This window comes from Castor canadensis, chromosome 16 (genome assembly GCF_047511655.1).
Source record: "Castor canadensis chromosome 16, mCasCan1.hap1v2, whole genome shotgun sequence".
In the NCBI taxonomy this organism is placed as follows: Eukaryota; Metazoa; Chordata; class Mammalia; order Rodentia; family Castoridae; genus Castor; species Castor canadensis.
In genome coordinates this window covers 7,263,711-7,286,488 of record NC_133401.1, presented here as the reverse complement: position 1 = coordinate 7,286,488, position 22,778 = coordinate 7,263,711, and the positions used below count along the sequence as shown (strand labels likewise).

General features: G+C 54.7%; 2 protein-coding genes across 7 annotated transcripts; both read right to left on the bottom strand.

Annotated features, from left to right (window-relative positions):
* Nucleotides 1–48: 48 nt before the first annotated feature.
* On the bottom strand, nt 49–13,057 carry Arhgap33 (Rho GTPase activating protein 33). Of its 4 annotated transcripts, XM_074057076.1 has the most exons (23): nt 12,894–13,034; nt 12,098–12,210; nt 10,893–10,990; nt 10,720–10,804; nt 10,268–10,348; nt 10,027–10,164; nt 9,537–9,629; nt 8,792–8,914; nt 8,628–8,705; nt 8,478–8,544; nt 8,339–8,398; nt 8,097–8,249; nt 7,906–8,008; nt 6,756–6,900; nt 6,592–6,674; nt 6,395–6,502; nt 4,477–4,622; nt 3,694–3,847; nt 3,465–3,610; nt 3,313–3,387; nt 1,784–2,440; nt 1,302–1,693; nt 49–1,115 (listed from the first exon to the last, which is right to left on the bottom strand). In XM_074057076.1, exons 2-23 carry the CDS (start codon nt 12,173–12,175, stop codon nt 435–437), a joined length of 3,744 nt encoding a protein of 1,247 aa, XP_073913177.1. In that variant the 5' UTR covers nt 12,176–12,210; nt 12,894–13,034; the 3' UTR covers nt 49–434. The 4 variants fall into 4 exon arrangements, with proteins under 4 accessions (XP_073913177.1, XP_073913176.1, XP_073913178.1 ...); XM_074057075.1 differs by having other exon boundaries at nt 49–1,693; XM_074057077.1 differs by lacking the exon at nt 12,098–12,210 and having other exon boundaries at nt 49–1,693; nt 12,894–13,057.
* Nucleotides 13,058–15,408: 2,351 nt separating this feature from the next.
* On the bottom strand, nt 15,409–22,602 carry Proser3 (proline and serine rich 3). Of its 3 annotated transcripts, none has more exons than XM_074056959.1 (11): nt 22,428–22,602; nt 21,416–21,512; nt 20,962–21,149; nt 19,583–19,710; nt 19,361–19,464; nt 18,632–18,714; nt 18,395–18,534; nt 17,178–17,359; nt 16,143–17,061; nt 15,971–16,052; nt 15,409–15,830 (listed from the first exon to the last, which is right to left on the bottom strand). In XM_074056959.1, the coding sequence occupies exons 1-11, from the start codon at nt 22,436–22,438 to the stop codon at nt 15,689–15,691; spliced, it is 2,076 nt and encodes a 691-aa protein (XP_073913060.1). In that variant the 5' UTR covers nt 22,439–22,602; the 3' UTR covers nt 15,409–15,688. The 3 variants fall into 3 exon arrangements, with proteins under 3 accessions (XP_073913060.1, XP_073913061.1, XP_073913062.1); XM_074056960.1 differs by having other exon boundaries at nt 17,178–17,356; XM_074056961.1 differs by having other exon boundaries at nt 22,454–22,479.
* Between the last annotated feature and the right edge of the window lie 176 nt (nt 22,603–22,778).

Sequence of the window (22,778 nt, the reverse complement as noted above, 5' to 3'; positions counted from 1 at the left end):
GTCTGATTTTTCCTTCACTGAGTCTGGCCCCAGTGTGACACCAGCAGCCATGTTTCCACCCTTTTTATTCATTAACGTCAGAATGATTTAGTGGGGCACATGGGAAGAGATGGGCAGGGGCTGTCCCCCTGCCCCCTGTGCACAGGTCAGGACAGGCTGAGGGCTTCTGGAAGGAGAGGGAGGACGGGGTGTCAGCCTAGCCCTCCCTCAGATTTGTGCGAGGGCCTCCAGCAGGGCAGGGGCAGAGGGGCATACCCTGTAACCCAGGGTAGGGAGACTATGATTTTAGGTTGGGGACCTACATAAGAAGCAAGTTACAAAGTTAGAAACCTGGGGTAGGGGTAGAAGGAGGTCAAGAAAATACAAAACAAGGGATTGCTCGGGCCAAGGTCCAGAGGGCAAAGGAAAGGGAGGGGGCCCTTTTCTGCTCTAGTTCAGCAGTAGCTCCGGGTTGGACCCTCCAAGTGGAGGGACCAGCTGGGAGTGGGGTAAGGGGGTGGGGGACCAGCCCCCTCCCCTCTCTGTCCCCCATTTCTGTACAAAGACCCTCGATGGTGCTCATTCCCCCTCCCATAGGCTGGTGGGGATGCTCTGTAGAGCAGGAGAGGCTCAGGAGGGCCCCAGGGTCCTGGTACCCTGTGAGGGGTGCGGGGGCCCCAGGGTGCCCGCTGCTTCTGGGGGAGGCGGGGGGCTGGGAGACCAGGGTCTGAACGGCTTCGGGGATGGGCAGGAGGGGAAGAGGAACAGGAAGAAGCAGGAGAGGGGCCCCTGGGCCCTAGGGCCAGGTTGACGTAGAGGGGCTCAGGCCGGTTGGGGCGCCGGGCAGAGTGTTGGGGGGCTGTGTGGCCAAGGTGGTCAGGGGGAAAGCAGGAGGGGGGTGGTGGGTAGCTGAGCAGGAAGTCAGGGGACCTGTGGAGTGGTGGCGACTGGCCGAGCATGCCATATGAGGCATTGAGCCTATCGGGGGGCATGGAGCGGAAGGGGCTCCAGCACCGGCTGGGGCCGGAGTAGGGCGATCCCTCACCTGCCCCGATCTCATAGTACAGGTTCTCTCCCCTGTCGAGTGGTGTAGGGGGCCCCAGGGAGTTCCTCCAGGCTGGGGCTGGGGAGCTTGGCTGGAAGGAGGGGGGGCCGAGGGGGTACAAGCTTGGTTTGGGGTTCCCAAAGAAGGGTGGCAGGCACTCCCGGGGGACTGGGGAGAAGAAGCCAGGGGTAGGAACCTGTGAGGGGACAGAACACGGGGACTGGGCTGCCACCTCTGGGGCATCCCTATACCCACCTGCCCTGAGCTGGGCACTGACCTGGGCAGGGCCTCTGAGTCCCCTCCGTGAGGTCCCCATGGGCCGCTGGCTCCTCACCAAACTCCCATCACTTTGTTGCCTGGGTAGGTATGGTGGGGGTCCCGGGGCCCAGGCGCTTGGGTGGGCTAGAGAGTGAGGGGGTGGCCCACTCCCTGAGGTCCCCACAGGCTCCCCTCCCACCTCCAGGGACAGCGAACGGTGGAAAGGGGAGTGAGGAGCAGGTGGTGTGCTCTCACGCTCCTGTTGGCTCTGTTGCTCGGCCACCTGCTGAGCCCGCTCAGCCAGGGCCAGGGCCATGAGGCGTGCTGGGTTCTTGGGGGGTGGGGGTGGGGCCCCCCCAGGGCGTAGGAGGGTCAGGGGTGGGGGCAGCAATGGTGACTCCGTCCCAGGACCTATACAGGAAGGAATGGGAAGAGGGTCAACTGGGACCTGGGGCAGCCTTAGGGTCTGTGAGAGCGTGGGGTGGGCTGAGCAGGACTCACCATGCTGGCCCTGGGGTCCCCTGGGACCAGGCACTGCCAGCTTGCTGCTGACCTCCTGTTGGCAGGTGTCACTCAGCTGGGCCTCTGCTCCACGCAGCAGCAGGGGGATGAGGTGGGGGCGCAGGCCTGGGCCAGGACTGAGAGCTGGTGTTGGGGAGACTGAGGCAGGAGTTCCCCCAGCTCCCAACAGTTCCAGGACAGCAGGTGGCACAGACACAGCCAGGGGCTCAGAGATGTCCAGGACAGTGGGCGAAGCTGGGCTGGTGGGCCCGCGGGGTGTGAGGGCTTGTGGGGTTGGCCGAGGTGGGAAGGCAGAAGCAGGGGCCGGGGGTGCTGGGCTGGCAGGAGGTGCTGGGTCCCCTGGGGTGGGGCTGCTGCAGCGAAAGGTAAGGGGATCAAAGTCGAGCCCCCGGAGTCCCTCCAGGCAGCGGGGTGGGCTGAAGTCCAGTTCATCACCATCATCTAGCCAGGCTGAGGTGCGATGTGAGGGGGACCCAGAGAGTGGTCCCAGAGCAGCTGCCGAGGACTCAGAGGAGGAGGACGAGGAGGACGAGGACGAGGAGGACAGGCTCTCGCAGGAGCCAGCAGGTGCCGGGCCCACAGGGAAAGCGTCACTGCTGGAGTGAGGTCGCCGCAGCCTGTGCAGCCTCTGGAGGCCTGGAAGGGGTGGGGCAGTAGGGTCAGACTAAGCATGGAAGCTCCAGGGCCCAGCTCAACAGAAGGGCAGGAAGCTGTGAGTAAGAGCTGTGCAGACTCACGGTGACAGGGCAACACAACAAAGAGAACCATTCCAGGCCAAAGCTAGAATGGAGTCTGGCAACCCTATGGGCACAGCAACTGCGTGTCCAAACAGGGTAACCTCTCTGGGAAAACTTTTGTCCCTGGTCTTTGTAAACTTGATGATATGTAAACCCTACAGGACAGCACCTCCACTCCTGGTATGTGGCAGAGCAATTTCCCAGGAGCAGGGGTGAGCCAGAGATTGCTCCTAAGAGCCCCCAAATCCATGGGTAGCAGGATGGGGTATCCTCACACAGAAGAGCAGTGGGATGAGCCTGAGCTACACTTAGCAACATGGCTGGTAGCTTGTAATGCCGTGAAAAGGCAAGCTCTATACAGCATGGTGCATCCTGTTTCCTGAGCAGCGGTGTTTACCCATAACACCTGTATGGGACAAAACCTTCGAAGCAAGGGAATGATGACCAGCCGATCTAGAGGGTGCCTCTGGTGGGGTACAACAGGTGGGAGAGGGGCAGTAAAATAAAACATTGGGCTCTTCTAGTTGTACATAGGAAGTTTGTGGGTGTCCATAATTATTATTTTTTTTCAAAAGGTACAAATAAAAGTTTTAAAGGGTCCTGTATGGACCAATGAGTACAGTGTGTAGTGGATCAAAGGTGAAATTTTAACTCATACCTAAAGTTCAGGTTTTAACATTTTAAATCCCCACGACCTCCCAAAATCTGAAACATTTGAAGGCCAGTTCCTCCCAGCTCAGCTTGGGTCCAGTAGGCCCACCCTGTGCTCACCAGCCCCGCTGGCCTGTGATGACAGAGACTCCTCGCTCTTGGCAGATCTCAGTGTGACCGTGTCAGGTCGGCTGCCTGCGGGGAGAGGTAGTAGAGGTAGGAGGCAGGGCCTGCCGCAGACACCCCACCTTGCTGACTGCACAGCCTCTGACCTGAAGGCTGTGGCGGGGCTCGGGCACCTCCCAGCCAGGGCAGGGGCTTCTTTCGGGGGACACTGGGGCCCCAGCCCAGAGCAAAGAATGTCTTCCAGCTGCTGCCTCCTGGCTTCCGCTGTTTCTCCCCTCTCTCTCTCTTCCTCCTGGGTTTGGAGTGAGAAATGGGAGGCAGTCTGAGGAAGCAGGGCCTGCAGGACACCCTCCACCTCCCCAGCATCCTGCTTACCTCTCCACAGGTGAGGCTGGGGCCTTGGGAGTTGTGGGCTCAGTGGGGGTTCCCAGACGGCCCTGGGTACGCGCCTGGGCTTCCTCCAGTGTCAGCAGGCGAGTGGAGGGGCCGCTACCCGCAAGGGACTTGGGCCTGGGGAGGAGGCAGCGGCCTGGGGAGGTTGGAAAGGGGGTAACTCAGTTCTCAGGCCTCGTGAGACCACAGGCAAAGCCAAGCGCCACAGCCCAAGCCCCGGCCCCGCAGCATGCCCACCCGGGCTGGCAAGGCAGGGGGCCAGGGTGGATCAGGCGGGAATGGGGGGCAGCAGGCAGGTGAGGAGGGTGAGGCAGAGTGAGCTGATGAGGAGGCAGCTCCCAGCAGCCAGTGAGGGCAGCGGCTCTGGTCAGTTACCTCGGGCCAGAGGGCCCTCCGACGAGCTGAGTCCTGACTGGACTGGGGTCCGGGGCAGGGCAGGGAGTCTGGGCAGGGCCAGGGTGGGGTCAAGTCTGGGGACCTCCCACCTCCTCCCGGGTGGACCCATGGCCCCAAGTGCCCCCAGGAACTATAAGGGGTGAAGGAAGAACGGCGTCCTGGCCAAGAAGTGGGGATCCTGAGCGTAGGAGCTGAAATGAGAAGGAGGGGGGCGCGGGGAGGGATGGGCCGGGGCGGGGTCCTAAAGGAGATGGGAGGGAGGCCCAGCTTCAGTGGGTAGGGATAGGGCTGGGAGCCCGCCTGCCCTCCCTCTACAGCCCTGACATTGAGGGGCAGTAGCCAGGACACTGGGGTGTGGGATGGGCATACCTGCAGGGTCGAGGCCAGCAGAGGTAAAGGTGTCACTGAACAGGACCTCCACGTGCGTGAGCAAGAACTCCACCACCACTGACTGCACCCGAACCTCCCGGAAGGCTGCTGCTCCACCCAGCCCCACCGACTCCAGTTCCATGGACCTGGAGGGGAGGAAAGACGGGTGCCATGTTCCTTGAGCCTGGGCCACAGGTTGCGGATGTGCAATGTGGGTGTCAGTGGAAGCGAATGTTCACATCTAACCTCCATCCAATCAACCTACAACTGGGTTCTCAACTTTCCCCCAACTTGCTCCTCCCACCTTTCTGTCCCACCTCAGACAGTGTAGTTCTAGTGCAGGCCAATCCACCAGGGTTGTCCTCGCCTTTACTGCCACATTCAATGTCAGCAAACCCTGTCAGTTCCACCAACCAAGTCTATCCAATATATTCTTCCCCTCTACTGCCCACCCTGCTCACTATAGTTTGGTTTAGTGTTCCTTAAAGGCCCACGTGGTAAGGGCTTGCTCTCCACGGTGGCACTCTTGGGAAGATGGTGGAGTTTTAGCAGGTGGAGCCTGTGGAAGGTCTTTTGTTCGTTGTGGGCATGACCTCAAAGGTGATTGTGGAGGCTGGAACCCTGGATCCTTCCTCTCCTTTTTGAGTTCTGGCCATGAGGTGAGCAGTTTTACTCATGTGCCCCCACCATGATGTGCTGCCTTGTCACAGGTCCAAAGCAGAGCCAATTGATCATAGACTGAAACCTCAAAAACAAACCTTTTTCTCTTTATCAGTTAACTATCTCAGGTGTTTTGTTATAGTGACAGCTGACTAACATACTGGCCCAGTCTCCATTCCCTTTCATCTGGGTGTCACAGTAGCCTCTTCCTGGTTTCCTGCTCCTGTCCCTGTCCCCTCAGTCTGTCCCTACCCGCAGCAAGAAAGAGCCTGTCACCACTTGGGCCAGATCAGGACCCTCCTGGCTCAGAGCCCTGCCCTGGCTGTACTTCACTCCAGCTAAAAGCAAAGTACTCATAAGTCACCCCTCAATCTGTCCCCTGTCACCTCTGAGCACATCATCTCTTCTCATGTCCTCATTCACTTGCTCATTCAGCTTCAGCCACACTGGTTCCTCCAACACACAGGTGCCACCTCAGCCTCCAGTGTCCACTCACTGCTCCTGTTGTTTGCTTTGCTCCACACGGATCCACACGGATCCTTCTCCCGCCCCATACAGGTGTTGACTCAAATGTTACCTTCCCAACAAAGTCTTCCCCTCCCACCTCACTTAAAGTTGTAGACCTTCTTCCCTGTACCACTGTCTTCTTTTCTATTTTCCCCATACGCTTCTTATACCCACCATCTGACATTCCAACTATTTAACTTTTTTTTTTTTAAGACATCATCTCCCTATGTAGGCTAGGCTGGCTTCAAACCCTCTATCCTTCCTGAGTACTGGGATTACAGGATGTGCCACCATGCCTGGCTAGTTTACTTATTTACATACACTTCTCCAGAAGAATATGAATTCCATTAGGGTAGAGATCTTGCCTGTCTTGGTCAGCATCAAATCTGCTGGGGCTTACTCTGCTGCTGACAGAAAAAGTTACTGAAGCCTTGTCTGCTGTTGTATTTTAAAACTTCCAACCACCATGATCCACCTCCCTTCCCTGCTTCATATCTTCCTCCTTGACATCATAAATTACTCCTTGCTCCTCCTCTGTGAGAATGTGAGCCCCTGGACACAGGGCCTTTCCTCACCATTGTGCCCAGTGCTGGGGTCAGGGCTTGGTACAGGGAAGGTACTTGATGAGTATGTATTAATGAATGAACAAGAGAACAAGAGCTGGGCAGCCTCCTGTGTGCCTAGGGTTTAACCTGCAGCCTGCCTGGTTGGGAAGAGCTGAGAGGAACAGGCTGGTGAGCTTCCAGCTTACCGCAGCAGGTTGGGTGCCCAGACAATGGCCAGGTTGCGGGCGTGCATGCTGGTGTTGGCGCTGTGTCTTGCCATACGGGCCAAGTGCCTCAGCAGGTACTCCAGAGTCCTGGGGGGGAGGGTGGAAGCAGATAGGGACAGCTGAGCCTCAGTTTCCTGGAAACCCACTGCAGCCCTTCCCTGGCCCTCCTGGCTTACCTGTAGTGTGGTGGGGGCAGTTGCTGGATGACATCATGGACACGTACCAGGCGTTCCTCCTCCCCAGGCACTGACATGGCCTCCTGAGATTGTGGTGAACAGGCATGATGAGGCTGGGCCAGAGACAGGCCAGCACCCCCACCCTTGCCAGCTCCCTCACTCACACTGAACTTCCCATAGAGCTGGTAGGTAAGCAAGGGGTTGGGCAGCTCCCGGAAGTAGAGCTTGCAGAGGGAGGATACACTGTGGATGTCCTGCAGGAAGGCTGGGCCGGACAGTTCTGGGATCCTCTCACTGTCAAACTCATGCCTAAGACCGCCAGTGAAAGAGAAGGCAGGCCCAGGTCAGCCTGGCCACCTCTCCTCACCCTCCCTTCAAGTGCCCACAGATGGATGTGGCCTTTTCCCCAGGCCCTGTGAAGGGCTATCCAATGAAGAACCTCACCGAACCTCCCAGCAAGTGTGTGGCAAAGTACAAGGGGGCCCCATCTTAGAGGACAATGAGGCTCTGGAGGGAGATGCTCTGCCTGTAGCTACCTAAGGCTGTCTGACTCCAGAGTGTGACCACACTCCTATCATGAAACTGTATCATTTTCCTGGCTTTAAGCAGTCACTGGAAAATGCAGGCAAGATCCCAGCATCCCCTGCTCACATCGCTCTAGTGGGTCCCCACTGTGACCTCATTTCTGGCCTCACTTTTCCCAGCCTCATGGCCTCTTCAGCAATTTGTTCTTGCCCTAGTCCTTCCCACCTCTACCGGGTTGTATGGCTCAGAACCTTGGCTCTGAACTGACTCAGAGAAAAAGCCTAAATCCTAACAGTCACCAAATGCACTGAATGCACTTCCCGCTGGCTCTTAGCATCACCTCCTGCCGTGTTCCCCTTCACGCTGGCGCTGGCTATTCTCTCTGCTGCAAATGGTTTTGCCAGGCTACCCACATGGCCTCCTTTCTCACTACTTAAAACTGCAGTTCTCCCTCCTGCTTTATTATGCTCCTCCTTACCCCCGTGAATTTTTTTCCATGAGCTTGTTCCCTTCTAGTAAACTACCATTTTCCTCTAGCAGGCGGGCCCTATAAGGGCAGGGGTCTCTTGGCTGATTCATTCACTGCTGTGTCCCTAGTGCCTAGAATAGCACTTGGCACGTGGCAGGTACTCAGTGAAGGCTGATCCTCTGCTTAGGATGCTAACTCTACTCTCATCTTTTGGCCTTAGCCAGGAAGCACCCTTCCCCCCGGCTTGATCCACCTGCTACACTGTGTCCTCCTAAATCTGGATAATGTTTGTGGGAGGTAGTGGGTGGAGAGGCCCTCACCTCAGCCTCTGGATGTTAGAGGACACGCCTGAGAGCCGGTAGATCCCATCCACCACCCCGTGGGCTTCAATAAACTCAGAGCAGCAGCGCAGCACCTGGGGCACTGGAAGAAAGCAGCAGGGTCAGTCAGGCTGGGTAGGTGGCATCCTAGACTGGATAGGAGGGTGATGTGGGGTGGGCCCAGGTCTCACCGTCCTGGCCTGAGTTGCTGAGGTGCTCTCCAAGGTCACAGCCAAACACCCTCTGTCGCAGGATCCCCCGCTGTCGCAGCCGCTGGCGAGAAGGGCGGGAGCGCATGAAGGTGCGGAGAAGCCCAGCCAGCTTCCCACGTGGCCGGGGCACAGCTGTGGGGACAAAGGCAGGCCACCTGGGGTCAGCACAGCTGCAGGCCTGGTGGCACAGGGGCAAAGACCTGAGCCCTTGTTCCAATTACCTGAGGTCAGAGAGGAGATGCCCTGTGGAGCAGGGATGCCACACAGGGGACCATCGGCATCTGTGGGGGGACAACGTGTAGAAAGGATGGATGGTAGACTGAGGATACAGGAGGCCCCCACCCTATCCACAGTACTTACCCGCCTTTAGACCAGGACCTGGCCGCTCTGTGAAGAGTTCCACACACTCACTGGGGAAGAAACCAACCTGAGGAAGGGTCAGGGTTAGTGGCTGGCCACTTTAGTGGAAATGGTGTCCTACTCCTTTATGTCTACCCAAGCCAGACTCACCTGAAAGCCCCTCTTGCCCCGCCACCAGCTCCTATCCTCTGCAGGTGGCATGTCGATCACTGAGACAATATCTCCTACCTAGGAGCAAGTGGGAGGGAGAAGGGGGTGAGAAGGAGCAAGACAAGTGGGGGGCCCAGCTGCAGTCTGCTCCCCCACAGCCTCACCTCGAAGGACAGCTCATCTGGCGCCTGGGCCGTGTACCGTTTGACCACATGGGCAGCAGCCACTGCAGGGATATTAAGCGATGCCTCCTCACTGAGGAGCAGTCGCCGGCCATGATTGTCCAGCTGCGATGGAGGTGACATGTAACAAAGAGAGGTCAGGTGTTAAGAAAGGCAGACGAGGTTCCTCCATGCCTGGTGAGGCCACCACTTGTCCCTCACCTAAGAGCTTCAGAGGTAATGGGCAACACCTAAAGTCTTGTTCCCTCTAAACAAACCCTCTTTTCCCTGCCCCCAACATGTCCCAAGACCTCCTGTCCCCAAGATCCCCATGGCAGACATGGCACACCTACTATCTAAGAACCTTCTGGTAGGGTATGGCTCAAATGGCAGTGTGTGCCTAGCAAGCTCAAAGCTCTTAGTTCAAACCCTAGTAACACACACACACACTAACTCTGATGTAAGCCCCATTAGTCAGGTGGTCTGTGTTACAGACACATTAGCAGGTAGACCCATTTCTAACTGCTATGCCTTTAAATCTCCACACACCAACACCTGCTAAAGTGCACATGTGCGCACACACACACTTTTTCTCACAGCTATGTGCCCACACAGACACTAAAATACCAAGGTCTCCCTGGCTTGGGCTCCTTTCTTTTCTGTGCCCACACACACTCCCAGGTTGGTTCTTGAACTTCAGACACCCCCCTCACTCCATACTAACTCCAAGCCCCCTGCCCAGGCCCACCTCCATCCAGGTGAGCACTGGCCCACAGTTGAGGTTACTGTCCACCAGTCCTGACAGGGTCTCCAGGTACTGCAGCAGCAGTGGTACCAGCATCTGGAGACAGGGTGTCAAGGTGGGCCTCTGTGAGTGGATAATGAGGGAGCCCACTGCCCTCCCACAGAAACCCAGTTCTTCTCTGGGCAGGCCTGAAATTCAGCTGGATGTGTGGGTTCTGAAACACTGTTATGTCGATTGGTAAGCAGGCTGGTCTAAGCTCTGGAATGTAACTGGTATGGCTATGCTGACCCTCCTATGGAACCTTCTGGGCTTCCCCATGATCCCCAAACTAAAAGGAGCCTCCAGCACTCTCGTTTCTAAGGCTTCTCCATTCTGACTGGCTAGAACTCAGACTGTACCAATCTTTAAGTATTTCGCCCTAGCCCTGACGGTTTCACACATGGCTCAGGACAAACTGATGGTGAGGCAGGGGGTGAGATAACACTTAGGTTACCTGGGCAGCCCTGGCACCCTCTGGGGGTGGGGGAAGCTCTGGGAGGCAGGAAAACCTCCGGTCAAATATGCATCGGTGGAGATGGGCATCCAGAGAACGGAAGTCATCGTAACTACGGAGAACTGGCCAAGAACGGCCCTGTGGAAGCAGGAGGGACAGAAGGAAGCAGGTCCCATTACACTGAGCTGAGGACTGTGGTGGTCAGTCCCTCAGGCTAGATGAGAGGCAGGGGTAGCCTCACCTGACAGGTCACCTGTACCCCAAACACCAGCTCATTCTCTCCAGAGAGGCTGGGGCCTTCCCGCTCTGGAGACAGCAGGAGCTGCAGAGGAAACAAAAAACCGGATGAGGGCTTCCCTTTTGTCCCATACTGACCCCTTTAAGCTGGCACTATCTAGGGATCTGGGCCTCCCCAAAGACGGGACCTGATGATGTCTTGCTCAGAGTGCAGAGTCTGGCACAGATCTAACACAACTTGCTGTTGAAGGAGTAAGTCAAAGGACACGTGGATCAATGAATACACAGCTCCCCTGTGTGCCCTAGCCCCTGTGACTCCCGCTAATGACTGCTCAGACCGCTAGGGACAGCAGACAGAGCTGCCAGTCACAGAGACAGGCTTCTGGGCAAAGCAGCTGAGAGGGTTCAGGGTTGAGTAGGAGCGCACCTGCCCACCTGGGTGCAAAGCTTCCATACCTGAATGTGGCCAAAGTCAACGTTCTCATAGTGGAAATGGGCACAGTCAGCCAGCCGGGGGAAGGGCCCTCGAGGAGCTGAAAGCCTGGGAGATAGGTGACACATCACCAGCAGCTCTCTTATCCAGCCTCCCTCCCTGCTAGGGTAAGCCTTTCTCTCCCCTCACCCCTCACCTCTTCCCAGGCTTCCCCTTCACACCGGGTCCCGCAGTGGGGGCTACGGGTTGCACAGAGCCCTCCCCTGAACCATCCAGGCTGTCAGTGCTGCGGGCCTGTGGAGCAGAGAAAAGAATCAGAGGCCCCAGAGATGGGAGCAAAGAGACAAGGAAAGCATTGTTATCTGCCAGTCTGGGCCTAGAGGCCCGGTTACTCCCCACACATGGCCCAGAGCATGGAGTTAGAGGGTAGGTCAGTGGAGGGTGAAGGCTGTGCTAACAGGCTTGGTTCTTTGTGTGTGGTCTTGGGTAAAGGGCTAGAGGAACAGGGACCAGGGGTGAGCAGGCAACAGGAGCGCAAGCATACTGGTTTATATTTCTGTTGAAGACTCTGTAGCCCTACAAGATAGTCACCTCCTGCCACTGTCTAGACATTCACAACCCACATCTGCCGCTTCCAACGTCCCTCTCTCCCGCACCTTCTTCACAGATGCCAGGACTATTTTCACAAAACACAAATGTGGCCCTGTCTCTCCACAGATCCTAGACCTTCAATGACTCTCTGTTGTCTTCTAGATGAAGACAACGAGCTTCCCTTGGCTGGTTTCTGTTCTCCTCTCCAGTTTCTCTCTTCTCTATCACCCTCCTTCTCAGAGCTCTTCAACTTCTGAGTCCAGCAAAAGTGCCACCTCCCCATTTCCTTCTACACTTTGGTAAAGACTATTCCTCAGCCTGGAGCCCTTGTCCCTACCCTGTCACTAGGTTCTCTTCTCCTTGTCCCCAGGTCTCAGCTTACATGTGTATTTGTCCAGAAAGACCTCCATGGGCTGTGCTAAGCATTGATTCTGGACACTACATCCCACTGATTTCCCCCATCCCAGACTCCGTGGCTCTGCCCAAGCTCACCCATCACAGCTTTGAGCACGCTGAGATGCCACTGTCTGGTGACAAACCCATCTCCCCCATTGGACTCTGACCTCCCCAGAAGCAGGGCTCCAGGCTGAGACCCCCAGCATGCCCAACACAGAGCTGGGCACAGGAAAGGTTGCTCTGGATTCTTTGATGGGTCCCCAGTGCCCAGTGCCAGCCCAGTGGCACAGTAGGGGCTGGGTAAAATCTGATGAATAAATTAGCCAGCTACCAGCCCGGGATTCAGGGATTTGCCAGACTGGACTTCTCCCTCCTCCAGGTCCCTGCAACCCCGGGTTCATCCCTGGGTCTCACCCTCTGAGTCTGTCCCCCGCCAGCCCATGCAGCTCCCCAAGGCAGGATGGGATCTGACTGTCTCTGTGCCTGGAGCATGGGGCCTGCACAGAGGAGGTCTCAGTGGATGTCCGCTGAGCGAGGGAAGGAGGGAATGAATGGATGAATGAGCGGGAGCAGCATGGTGGGAGCAGAGATGGTGGAGGAGGGGAGGGAGGACAAGAAGACGGAGAGGACCCCAGGATCGGGCGGGGTACAGTGCTGGCTTCTTGGGTGGAGTAAGGAGGGGAGCGGCGGCTGGAGCGGTGGAGGCAAAGGTTCGGTCGTACGGGGGCAGCGGGGCTGGGGGGGCCGGGGATGGGGTGAGGAGGAAGAGAGAAGAAAAGGGTCGGGCGGAGGATGGGGCGGTGGGGGTGGGGCTCAGAGAGACGAGGCTGTCGGGAGGAGGAGGGGGCGGGTGGGGCCGCGGATGCGGAGGAAGGCGCCGGGATGGGGCCGGTTTCCAGGGAGTCTCAGCCCCCGCTGGGGGGCCCTCGGGTGGCGCGGGATCTTGCCTGGACCAGCCCTTCTTTCAAGCCCGGGTCCTCGGCCACTGTCACTTAGGGCGTGGAAGGGGATGCGCGCTGAGGGGCGGGGTCGAGGTAAAGGCTCAGACCCAGGACCGCGCCGGGGGACCAGAGGGATGGCGACCCAGGGTGAGGGGCGGCGCGGGCCCCGGGCTCGGGCGGGGCCAGGGGCGGGGCTCGCAGGGCGGGGCCGCGCGCGCGGACAGAACGACCGGAGGACGGACAGACTGACGGCCGCGTGGGCCTCTCACCACCATGGTCGCGGTAGCCTCCTCAGGCCCCGGCTGTGCTCGACCCCTCGTTCGTAGTCCTTGTCGCCGCCGCCGCCGCCATGGCGACACAAAGGGGAGGGCGCGAGCCGCGCGCGGGCGGCTGCAGGCCCCGCCCCTAACGGCTGCCCGTGGCTCCGGCGCGCGCCCCACGGGTGCGGGGGGGTAGGGGAGACGCGGTGACGCTTCTCATTGGCTCCACCCTTGGCCTTCGGACGACGGCCCTCCCACCTGGGGGCTTCTGATTGGCTTCGTTTTGGACTCCACCCCCTGTTCTGTCCTTTCAGTCCCGCCCCCCCGAAGTTTGACAGCGCCCCGCCCATGGCTGCTTTTCATGGGTTCTCATCCCCTCCTGAGACACACCCCCCGGTTCTTTATGCTTTGCTGCTGACACTTCCAACGTTAAACACTGGACTGTCCCCTTAGTCCACTGTCAGGGACCACTCTTCTGGCATTCTTAACTGGGTTCTCCACGCGTCAGGGCTCCACACCTCAAGCAGTTTTTCAAAGACCCAGTCCTCTGTTCCCACCTTGTTGGTTCTGACCCTGATCCCCCACAGGACCATAGGGCTCCACCCACGTTCGTTTTTCATCACTGCACACACCGCTTGGGATATGGTCCTCGGCTCTCTGCGACTTGGCCTCACCCTACCCACTGGACATTTTCCTCGCGCCCTCTCCTACTGCTTATTACAGACTGGTCCCCAACCTTGACTTCTTCTTCCTGGGAAAAGGTTCGTTCCTACAACTGAGTGAGCCATCCCCAGAAAGCACTCAGTAACAACACCCTTCCCAAGACGATGTTCCCCGCTCCCGTTCCTCACGTTCTCAACAGGGCCTCACCTCAGACCAGCATGTCCTTGATCTGCTCATTCACTCATTCACTAAAAACTCTGACCACTTAATTCGTATCAGTTCTATGGAAAAAAATCAGGGATTGGGGGAAGAGAATGCGGGGGGAGAAATCAATTTTACAGTTACTTATTTCCCACATGATAGTTCCTTGACCTACAGTATTCCTCCTGTCAACCCCTGTGACAATTTTAAAACATGGCAGGGGCCAGTGGTTCACGCCTGTAATCCTAGCTACTCAGGAGGCAGAGATCAAGAGAATCATGGCTTAAAGCCAGCCCAGGCAAATAGTTCACGAGACCCTATCCTAAACACAAAACCAGACTGATAGAGGGGCTCAAGTGGTACAGTGCCTGCCTAGCAAGCATGAGGCGCTGAATTCAAACCCAAAAGACTGCCAAAAAAAAATTCTTTTTTAAACATGGCTAAAAATTCTCTGACACTTCAACTCATTGAAAGGTTTAGTCTGTGCCCGCCACCTAGGAATCTGGGCAGAACCGTGACAACTTCAACTGATAGCAAATAGAGGAGTCGGCACTGTGGGATTCTCAAGGCAGTGTAGTGGCAGGCTGTGCAGATTCCTCCTTGCCCACTGGATCAAACCCTGAGGGTCTAGCTACAGAACCATGAGGCATCCTGTGAGAAGTGTGAATATGCTGAGGCAGCCATGCTTTGAGGAAGCCCAAACCAGTGGAGAGACCATGTATGGCTGTCAGTCCCAGCTGAGCCCAGTCTTTCAGTTTTCTCAGTCCTGGTGCCAGACTATAAGAAGTTCCAGAGGATTCCACACACCATCAAGTCACCTTTGAGTCTTTCCAGACTTCATGGAGAGACATCAGACATCATGGTGCACACAAACTACCCCCAGCTGTGTCTCACAGAATCCATGAGCATAATAAAATGATTGTTTTATACCACTAAGTTTTTAGGTGGTTTGTTACCCAGCAATAGTAATTAGGATGGCCCCTTGTCAACTACATAATTACCACCTGTCTCAGCTTAAGTGTACCTTCATCAGGAATCCTTCTCGTCTTCCCCCTCAACTAGATCAGGCTCTGCTACTGTAAACGTCTTTTATTGCTCCGTACATCTAAACAAGCTATTTCTTTCTTGTTCATTTCATTTAAATGATGTGTTCAAAAAGGCAGTCTCTGACATGCAAAAACCTGCTGCTAGAAATCCATCCTCTTTTTATAAATGCAGACATCAGAACAATCTTGATCATATATTCTCCATTATCTTATTTTGAAGTTTCTAACGTAGAGCAAGTTGAAAAAAAAAATCTTACAATGGACACCCACAAATTCACCAGTTAGGTTGTAGTGTTAACATTTTATTGCAAATGCCTTATCTCATATCTATCATTTATTTTATTCCTGCTGATCCAACTAATCTTTGGATGCATTTCAAAATAAATCAGATATTGGTATAGTCTTCTAAATATCTCAGCATGCAGATCTTTAACTAGAGCTCACTATGTATTTTTATTTTGAGGTAAACTGTACGCACAATGAAATTTATGTTCGTATTTCACTGAGTTTGGTAAGTGTATACCGGTATAACCCATCTACAGCATGCAATCTTTTTCTTTTCCTCAGCATCTGATATGCTGAGGGACCCAGTTTCAAAAAGAAGAGACACAGACTTCCAATGGATAGCAAGTGTATCAAAGAATGAGCGGACATGTTTATAATATTGACGACAGGTTTCCAGCAGTTCAGGGAGGAGGTGATAGCCTAGAGTGAGGTGGGAGAAAGGGGCTGAATTCTGGGAACATTTTCAATGTGTAAATGACAGAATTTGCTGGTTGACTATGTGGGAGGGAAGAGAGTTGTGAAGAACAACTATAAGGTTTTAAGATGAAAGGGGCTTGAGCAAGTTTAGGGAGGAAAATACTTCAGTGGGCAGAACAGAATTTATACAGTTCAAAGTGGTATAGCCTCCAGGGAGGCTCCTTCTCTCCGCAGTCGCCTCCTTGGGGACTTTGCGGGCAACCTGGCTGGAGGTGACCAAGATCCGGGTTCTTCAGCATGGTCCAACAGGAGAGATAATCGGGCGTCCACGTCCCTGGAGAAAAGCAGGGGAATAGAGGCTGGGGTATGTCCTCAGGATTAGGGTCTTGGGGAAGCGGCTTAGGAGGGGTGGCACTCAGCGGAAGCCTCAGAGGATACAGAGACCCCGTACCGCAGAGCTGGTGAGAGGGTCACCTTTTCTGTTGCCGAAGCTCTGCTCTCTGAGCTCTTAACACCTGCAGCACCGGGTCGTCTTGAAACTCGCTGCCATCGGAGTCTGGCGAGTGGGGTTGGGGGAAAGAGTGAACTTCAGCAAGCTGACTCTTAGGCTGCCCCAAGTTCCCCGAGGTCAGGAGCAGCCGCTCACCTTCCGCAGCTTGCAGAAGTTGGACAGCCTGCGAGAGCAAGTCCTCCGAGGGGACCTGGCCAGGCAAGGGCGTGGCCACAGCCTCACGAAACCCCGCCTTGGACGCAGGTGGCAGGGCCTCCTCCTCGGCTGCAGGCGGTGAGACCTCGGGCTGCAGACACCCGGTGTCATCGGAGGCAGTGGCTTTGCCTTTCCTAAGTACCGACCTTCCTGAGGGGGGCGTGGCCTTGCCTGTGCAGGGCGGGGCCTTAGACCTGGGCGGGGATTCCGGAGGGGGCGTGGCCTCGGGGCGAGGGGCCGTAACCTTGGCTTTGGCGGGTGCGGCCTCGGGTGGACGCGAGCCCTCAAGGCGAGGGGGCGTGTCCTCCAGGCTGTCGGGGAACAGCCGAGCTGTCACCACCTGGCCCAGGGCGCCTCTGAGCTGCGGGCCAGGCCCCTCGCCTATGTCCGTGACTTGCCTAGCAGCCTCCCAGGGGTGCGAGGCTCTGGCCCTCCGAGGCTTGGGGTTTCGCTTTGGGGGCTGGGCGGAGCTGCTTCGCTCAGGGGTAGGCGGGTTCTGAGGGGCAACAGGGGGTGCCAGGGTGGAGGCTGGGGGAGCTGGGGTAGAGGCCGGGGTGGAGGTCGAGGGCGCTGGGATGGAGGTTGGAGGAGCCAGAATGGAGACTGGGGGAGTAGGGGTAGAGGTCAGCAGGGTGGGAGGAAGGGTCCCAAGAGACACCCAGGGACTAGGCTGTGGGGCCCAGAAGAACCCGTGGGGGCTGGGGGCCCAGAAGATATGTGGAGAGGGCGCTGGTGGAATAGGAGGTCTTTCTACATAGAAGGATTCTGAGGGACCAGGCTGAGCCACGATACCCCATGGTGGGACAGAGTTAGGCTGGGTCCCCAGGGAACCAAGGATCACAGCAGGAGCAGGAGAGGTCTGTAGACAGATAGGAAGAGGGATGTGAGAGGGAGAGGAGGGTAGTGGAGGGGTTCTCAGTTCCCCTCTATGCTTCCTTCCTCCAATTTTTCTAGCTCTTCCCTTCCCCAACTCACCAGTGTGGTGGGGGCTGGGGACTGGGGTTGCACCCTCGTTCCATCACCCTTGCCTCCTTGAGCCCGTTCAAGCTTCCGCCGCTGGCGCCACTGGTACAAAATATCATCCTCAGGTCGAAGGGGCATTTGGGAGGAAGCCAGAGCTGGAGCAGGACTGGGAGCCTGGACTGGTGGGGCTGCTGCTGAGAGGGAAGGAGAGGGAAGGAGAGAGGGGTGAGGTAGGAGCCAGGGTGTCAGCAACCCAGGGGCAGCCTACGCACCACCCTCCCCAGTGCCAGAGGGTTAATCCAGCAGGTTGCTCAGGTAGTACACAACTCCTTTGGAGCAGGAAGTGGAGACCGGGCAGAGTCAGAGGAGAAACACGCCTGGCTTCTCAACCAGTCATCTCTCAGTTCATTCATCCAACAAATATTGGCCTGTTATTGTGTCATGCATGTGTGTTCTGGACATTGGTGTTACAGCAGTGAACAGGCTAGATTCTCCTGAATCTGCCCATTACCCTGCTCCCACCAGGGCCCTCCCCCTCGTCCAGCCCTACATCCCACTTGAACTATCCCAGCAGGCTCCTTGCTGGATTCCATATTCGCCTCTCCTCCTAATCTGTTTCCCATTTACCGAGGGAGCCTGTGAACATGTGGGCTCCATCTCCCTTCTGGCCAAAGTCAAAGGCCTAGCCTGGCATGATGGTCCATGCCTGTAACCCTAGCACTGAGGAGACGGGGCAGGAGGACTTCTAGTTTGAGGCCAGCCTGGGCTACACAGTGAGTTCCAGACCAGCCTGCGCTACGTACTCAGAGCCTGCTTCAAAAAAAAGAAGAAGAAGAAGAAAAGAAAAAGAAGTATGAATAGTCACTCTAAATGAGATTAAGGTAGATTATAAATAGGTTCATAGGTCAGATTTGGCTTTCAAATCAATGTAGTACCAAATCTGCAGTAAGTTTTCTGATTTTGGAGCTTGTGCTCAAAATCGAAGAGAGAATGCTAGACCTATCATACCCATGATCAGTACTGATGACACAGCTGTGCTAAATGCTTCCTACATATCCACAAACTCATTTCATCCTCACAAGACACGTAGGAGAGGAATCTAACTAATATTCCTGTTTTACAGCTGGAGAAATAAGGCCCAGAGAGAGGTACAAAGTTGCACTGCTGGTAAGTGGCACAGACAAGATCTGAACCCAGGTTGCCCTCAATCCTTGTCTCTCAGCACTTACCAGATGCTGTGAGGCCAGAGTTCTTGCTGGGGTCAGGGGTGAAGGCCATAGAGAAGGGAGAGATACCATCGGAGCTAATGGGGAAGGAGGAGTTGCTGGCATCACTGGGGCTGAGTGAGGAGGAGGAGATGGAGGCTTTGCTGTAGAGAGAAGCAAAGGTGAGGCCGCAGAGCCCTCAGAGGCAGTGGGCCAGGCAAGCTGAAGGACTGGGAAGGACAATGGAATGGTGGGGGGCACCTGCGTTTGAGCAGCCGGGCAGCTCTGCTTTGTAGGCTTAGTGTCTCCAGGTCCAGCAGGGATGAGTTCCATGTGTTGAGGCTCTGCAAGGTGAAAGAGATCAGACACAAGCCCCCCAACAAAGGCTGCTGGAAAAGGGCCTGTGGACAGAGAGCCTGGAGTATAGTCTCTTATTTTACAGGTATCCTTATGTGGCATCTCAGGGAAAAGAGGCCCACTTTTCCTCTTTGGATCCACCCTTGAAGTGCAAGTCACTCTTGAAGGATTGATCCTACTTTCCTGACCAGATCTGATGAATCAAAACATTCTGGCCTCTGCTTCACAGTGAGTGGCTCAAAAATGATCCAATAAGAGTGAGCCCTGGGGCTTTGGATGAAGCTATTGGAAAAGCTCCCATTTCCTATGGGAGTAATGGAGTTAGTGCCATGGGTGTTTAGAGCCTCTGGGGCCATCCTGGCTACTGGGGAGGGGGGAGAAGCCTGCTGAGATTAAGACAAACAAAGAGGAACGCAGAACCAAAAGAGATGGGTTCCTCCCAACATTGTCCAAACACCTGGATCTGGCTATCCTGGAAAGCAGCTACTTTTGGAATTCAAAATTGCATTTAGTTAACAAATCCTTTTTTTGTTTATGATTCCTTGAGTTGAGGATTAATTCTAACTCTATCCCAGGGCGGGGACTGTCATGTCAGTTCAGATACCTAGGGTAGGGAGTGGATGAGAATGTCACCTGCTTTATTTCCTGAAGGGGAGCCACAGCCTGGGATGCAGAGGTCACCTTGGTATGTGTTGGGACTGCTGCTGTATTGGGTCTTCCTTCTGGGTTATTGACTCCTGCCAAGAAACCTCAACTGAATTAATTAGACACCAGGAGAAGTGGCTGTAGAGGGTGGGGGGCAGGGCACTGACAGGAAAGGTTTTAAACTGAGTGTGGATGGACCAAAGGAGGCACCTGCTGGAAGTTGACTGCTGGAAGCTGAGGACTCAGGCTGCAGCCACCAAAAGTCAGCTGGAGTTGGGCCAGCAGGTTGGCGCTCCTCTCGGCTTGTAGGCTGAGCTTGGCGGAACCTGTTTATATACCTGTGAGCATCAGGTGATGGGAGGTAGAAGGAGTGAGGAGAGTCAAAACAACAACAGCCAATGTCTATCAAGCCTCATGGGAAAAAGCATATTGCACAAGAACAATGGCCAATATTTGCTTTCACTCAACACCAAAAGCAAGTAGTTGTCCTTCAATATCTATTTTCCTTTCCTATACAGAAATGCAATTTTGATTTCCTATCTGTTTATCCATCTATCTATCTATCTGTCTATCTATCTATCTATCTATCATTTTTGCTGTGCTAGGGACTGAACCCATGACCTCACATATACCAAACGAGCACTCTATCACTGAGCTGCAATGCAACGAGCCCAGTAATGCAATTTTTAGTTGCGCACTTAGAAACTCTTGTTTGGACTACATTTGCTATGTGACTTGTAACCATTGACTAGGTTCCTGACAAACAGGTAATGAGGAATATGGTTGTGGAAAGTTGTTAGGAGTCGTTTTGAGCCATGAAGAAAAGGACAACAGCCCAGAGATGGAACAATAATAAGCCTCAAGTAGGGGCTGCCATATCAGCCCTGGCTGGTTCTGCCTGAATAATTAGATGAGAGAGAAATATACGCACCCCACCCCGCCTGTTTTTTTTTTTTTTTTTTGGCAATGTGGGGTTTGAACTCAGGGCCTTGCACACGATAGGCAGACACTCTACAACTTGAGCCACTCCACCAACCCAAATGTTATCTTTTTTAAACCAAAATCAGTTTGGGACTCTTTGTTATAGCAGCTGAATCTGTTCCCTACAAATCCATGTGCTCACTGTGTGACACACATTGTTATAGATTGTTACATACAGTCACTCACTGAAAGCTCAAAACAGCCCTAGGGGATATGTGCTGTTGATATCCTCAATTTAAAGATAAAAAAACTGAGGCCAAGATCATAGACAGTAAGTGACAGAGCTTGGATTTGAGCCCAGGCAGCTCCAGAGATCTTTTTTATTTTTATTTTTTTGACCGTACTGGGGCTTGAACTCAAGACCTCACACTACTAGGCAAATGCTCTACCACTTAAGCCACCCCACCAACTCATTCCAGAGTTCTTAATAACGTATATGCAGTACCTTATGCCTTGGCCTTTTAGCTAAGATCAAGTGCAACAACAAACAGGAAGTGCCTGGTCCTAAAAAAGTCTGAATAAACAGCTTTGTCTCTGATGCTTATTATGGGATGCCTTTTCCCTCCCTCTAATTCAAACTCCTTTCCTCCAGGGCTTCTGATACTTACTTGGCCATCACTGAGTCCCCACTGTCAGTCAGGGTAGGTGTAGGGGAGGTGTCCATCCGTCCTTCAGTTGTGCTGGGTGAAGAAGAAGTCCCTGAACTGGATGGCCAGGACTCCTCAAACAGCTCAGAGGAACTGGCTGTGACCGTGGGAGCTTTGGGATGCCTGGATCTCTGGGACCTGGATGGGCTCTGGGTTTAAGATGTGGGAGAACACAAGAAGAAAAAGTGAAGTCTGAGGGGTCATCCCCATAGGGAACAAAGACATACAGAAAGTCTCAGTCTAGACAGGAGGGAACATCCTACAGTGTTACCACTGTTAGCCATCTAGAGTAACTGGGGAGATGGTGGGGGATCCAGGGGTAGAGGGCTAGATAAGGGAAGGCCACAGGAAGGGGAGGAAAGATTGCCTTGATCTCTCAATACATGCTTTCCTTCCCTCTAGTGGTCACTCTCACCTTGGGGCTCCAAGTCTGGCTTTGGGATGGCTGGTAGTGGCTTTGACCCTGGAGAGCATCTCCAAAAGTGCTGTCATGGATGGTGAAAACCGACAGGCTGAACAAGGAAGGTTGGAAGGTAGAGCATGGTGAGAGGACAGCAGAACCAGACAATTCCTATGGATTCCTGGAAGGGATGGACTATAATTCCCATGAAGCACCACCGCACATTCAAGATAGTGACAGCAGAGATGTGATTCCCATGAGCTCCCAAAGCAGCCTTTGAAGAATCTAGGATCTGGTAGTTCTCAACTCTGGGTGCAGTGTAGGAGGGGCCTGCTAAAATCACAGATGTGCAGGTCCCACCCCAGAATCAGAGTATCAGGAATTGGAGCTAGGCATCCTGTATATTTTCCTCCACCATTCTAGGTGATTTCTTTTGATTCAAACTGTAGTCCAAAGGCAACATGTCGCCTATGGTTTTTAAATTTATACATACCAATTGTACACATTTATGACACACAGTGTAATAATTCAATACATGTATACAATGTGTAATGATCAAATCAGAATAATTAGTATTTCCACCTCCTTAAATATTACCCAGGTGATTTTTGAAGTGGAGCCAGGTTAAGAACCAGGACTAGACCCTAAACTACATTGCCCATAAGTCCTCGGTGGCCATGAACTACAATCCCCATGATCCACTGGGCTTCACCTAAGCGATAAAGTTCAAAGACAATACCCGTGGGCGTCTGGAGGCAATTTCAAATCTTCAAAATTCAACTTCCCAGTTGCCTTGGACACCCTTAGGGGAAAGAATTCCTTAGGGCCACCCAGAGAGAAGTAAAGATATGTGAGACCTCTGGGATGGTAAGTCTACGGCTGGAACAGTCAAAGGCTGGACAGGACCTTGGGAGTTGTAGTTCTAGTGCACTGAGCCCGAGGCTCTGGTCCTCAGCAAGCCTCTGTTGCCCTCGCCCTTGAACCTCCCAAGGCCTCCCGTGGTCTCTGGAAGAGGACTCGGCCTCACCTCCGGTCCATCGGACAGCTAGCTACCTCAAGCCCGCGCCTGCTTTGCTTGTTCACCGGACGGACCCCGCGCGCACGTTTGTCGTTAGCAGATCCCCTGGCAACCCACCCCTTCTCTGGGAGTGCCCGCGCAGGAAGAGAGCGGCCTCCAAGGCGACCAATGATAGAGAGGAAAATAAAAGTAACAGGAAAGTAGCCAATGGGAGGTGCCTCGTGACTGGCTGTGCCGCTGGCCTGCCGGCAAGCGCGTGTTTGATTGGAAAACCTGTAGCGTGCAACAGTAAATGGCAAGTCTGTGGACCAATAGAAAGGACCAGGCTGGGCTTGAGCCTGGAGGCGAGTATACAGGCTT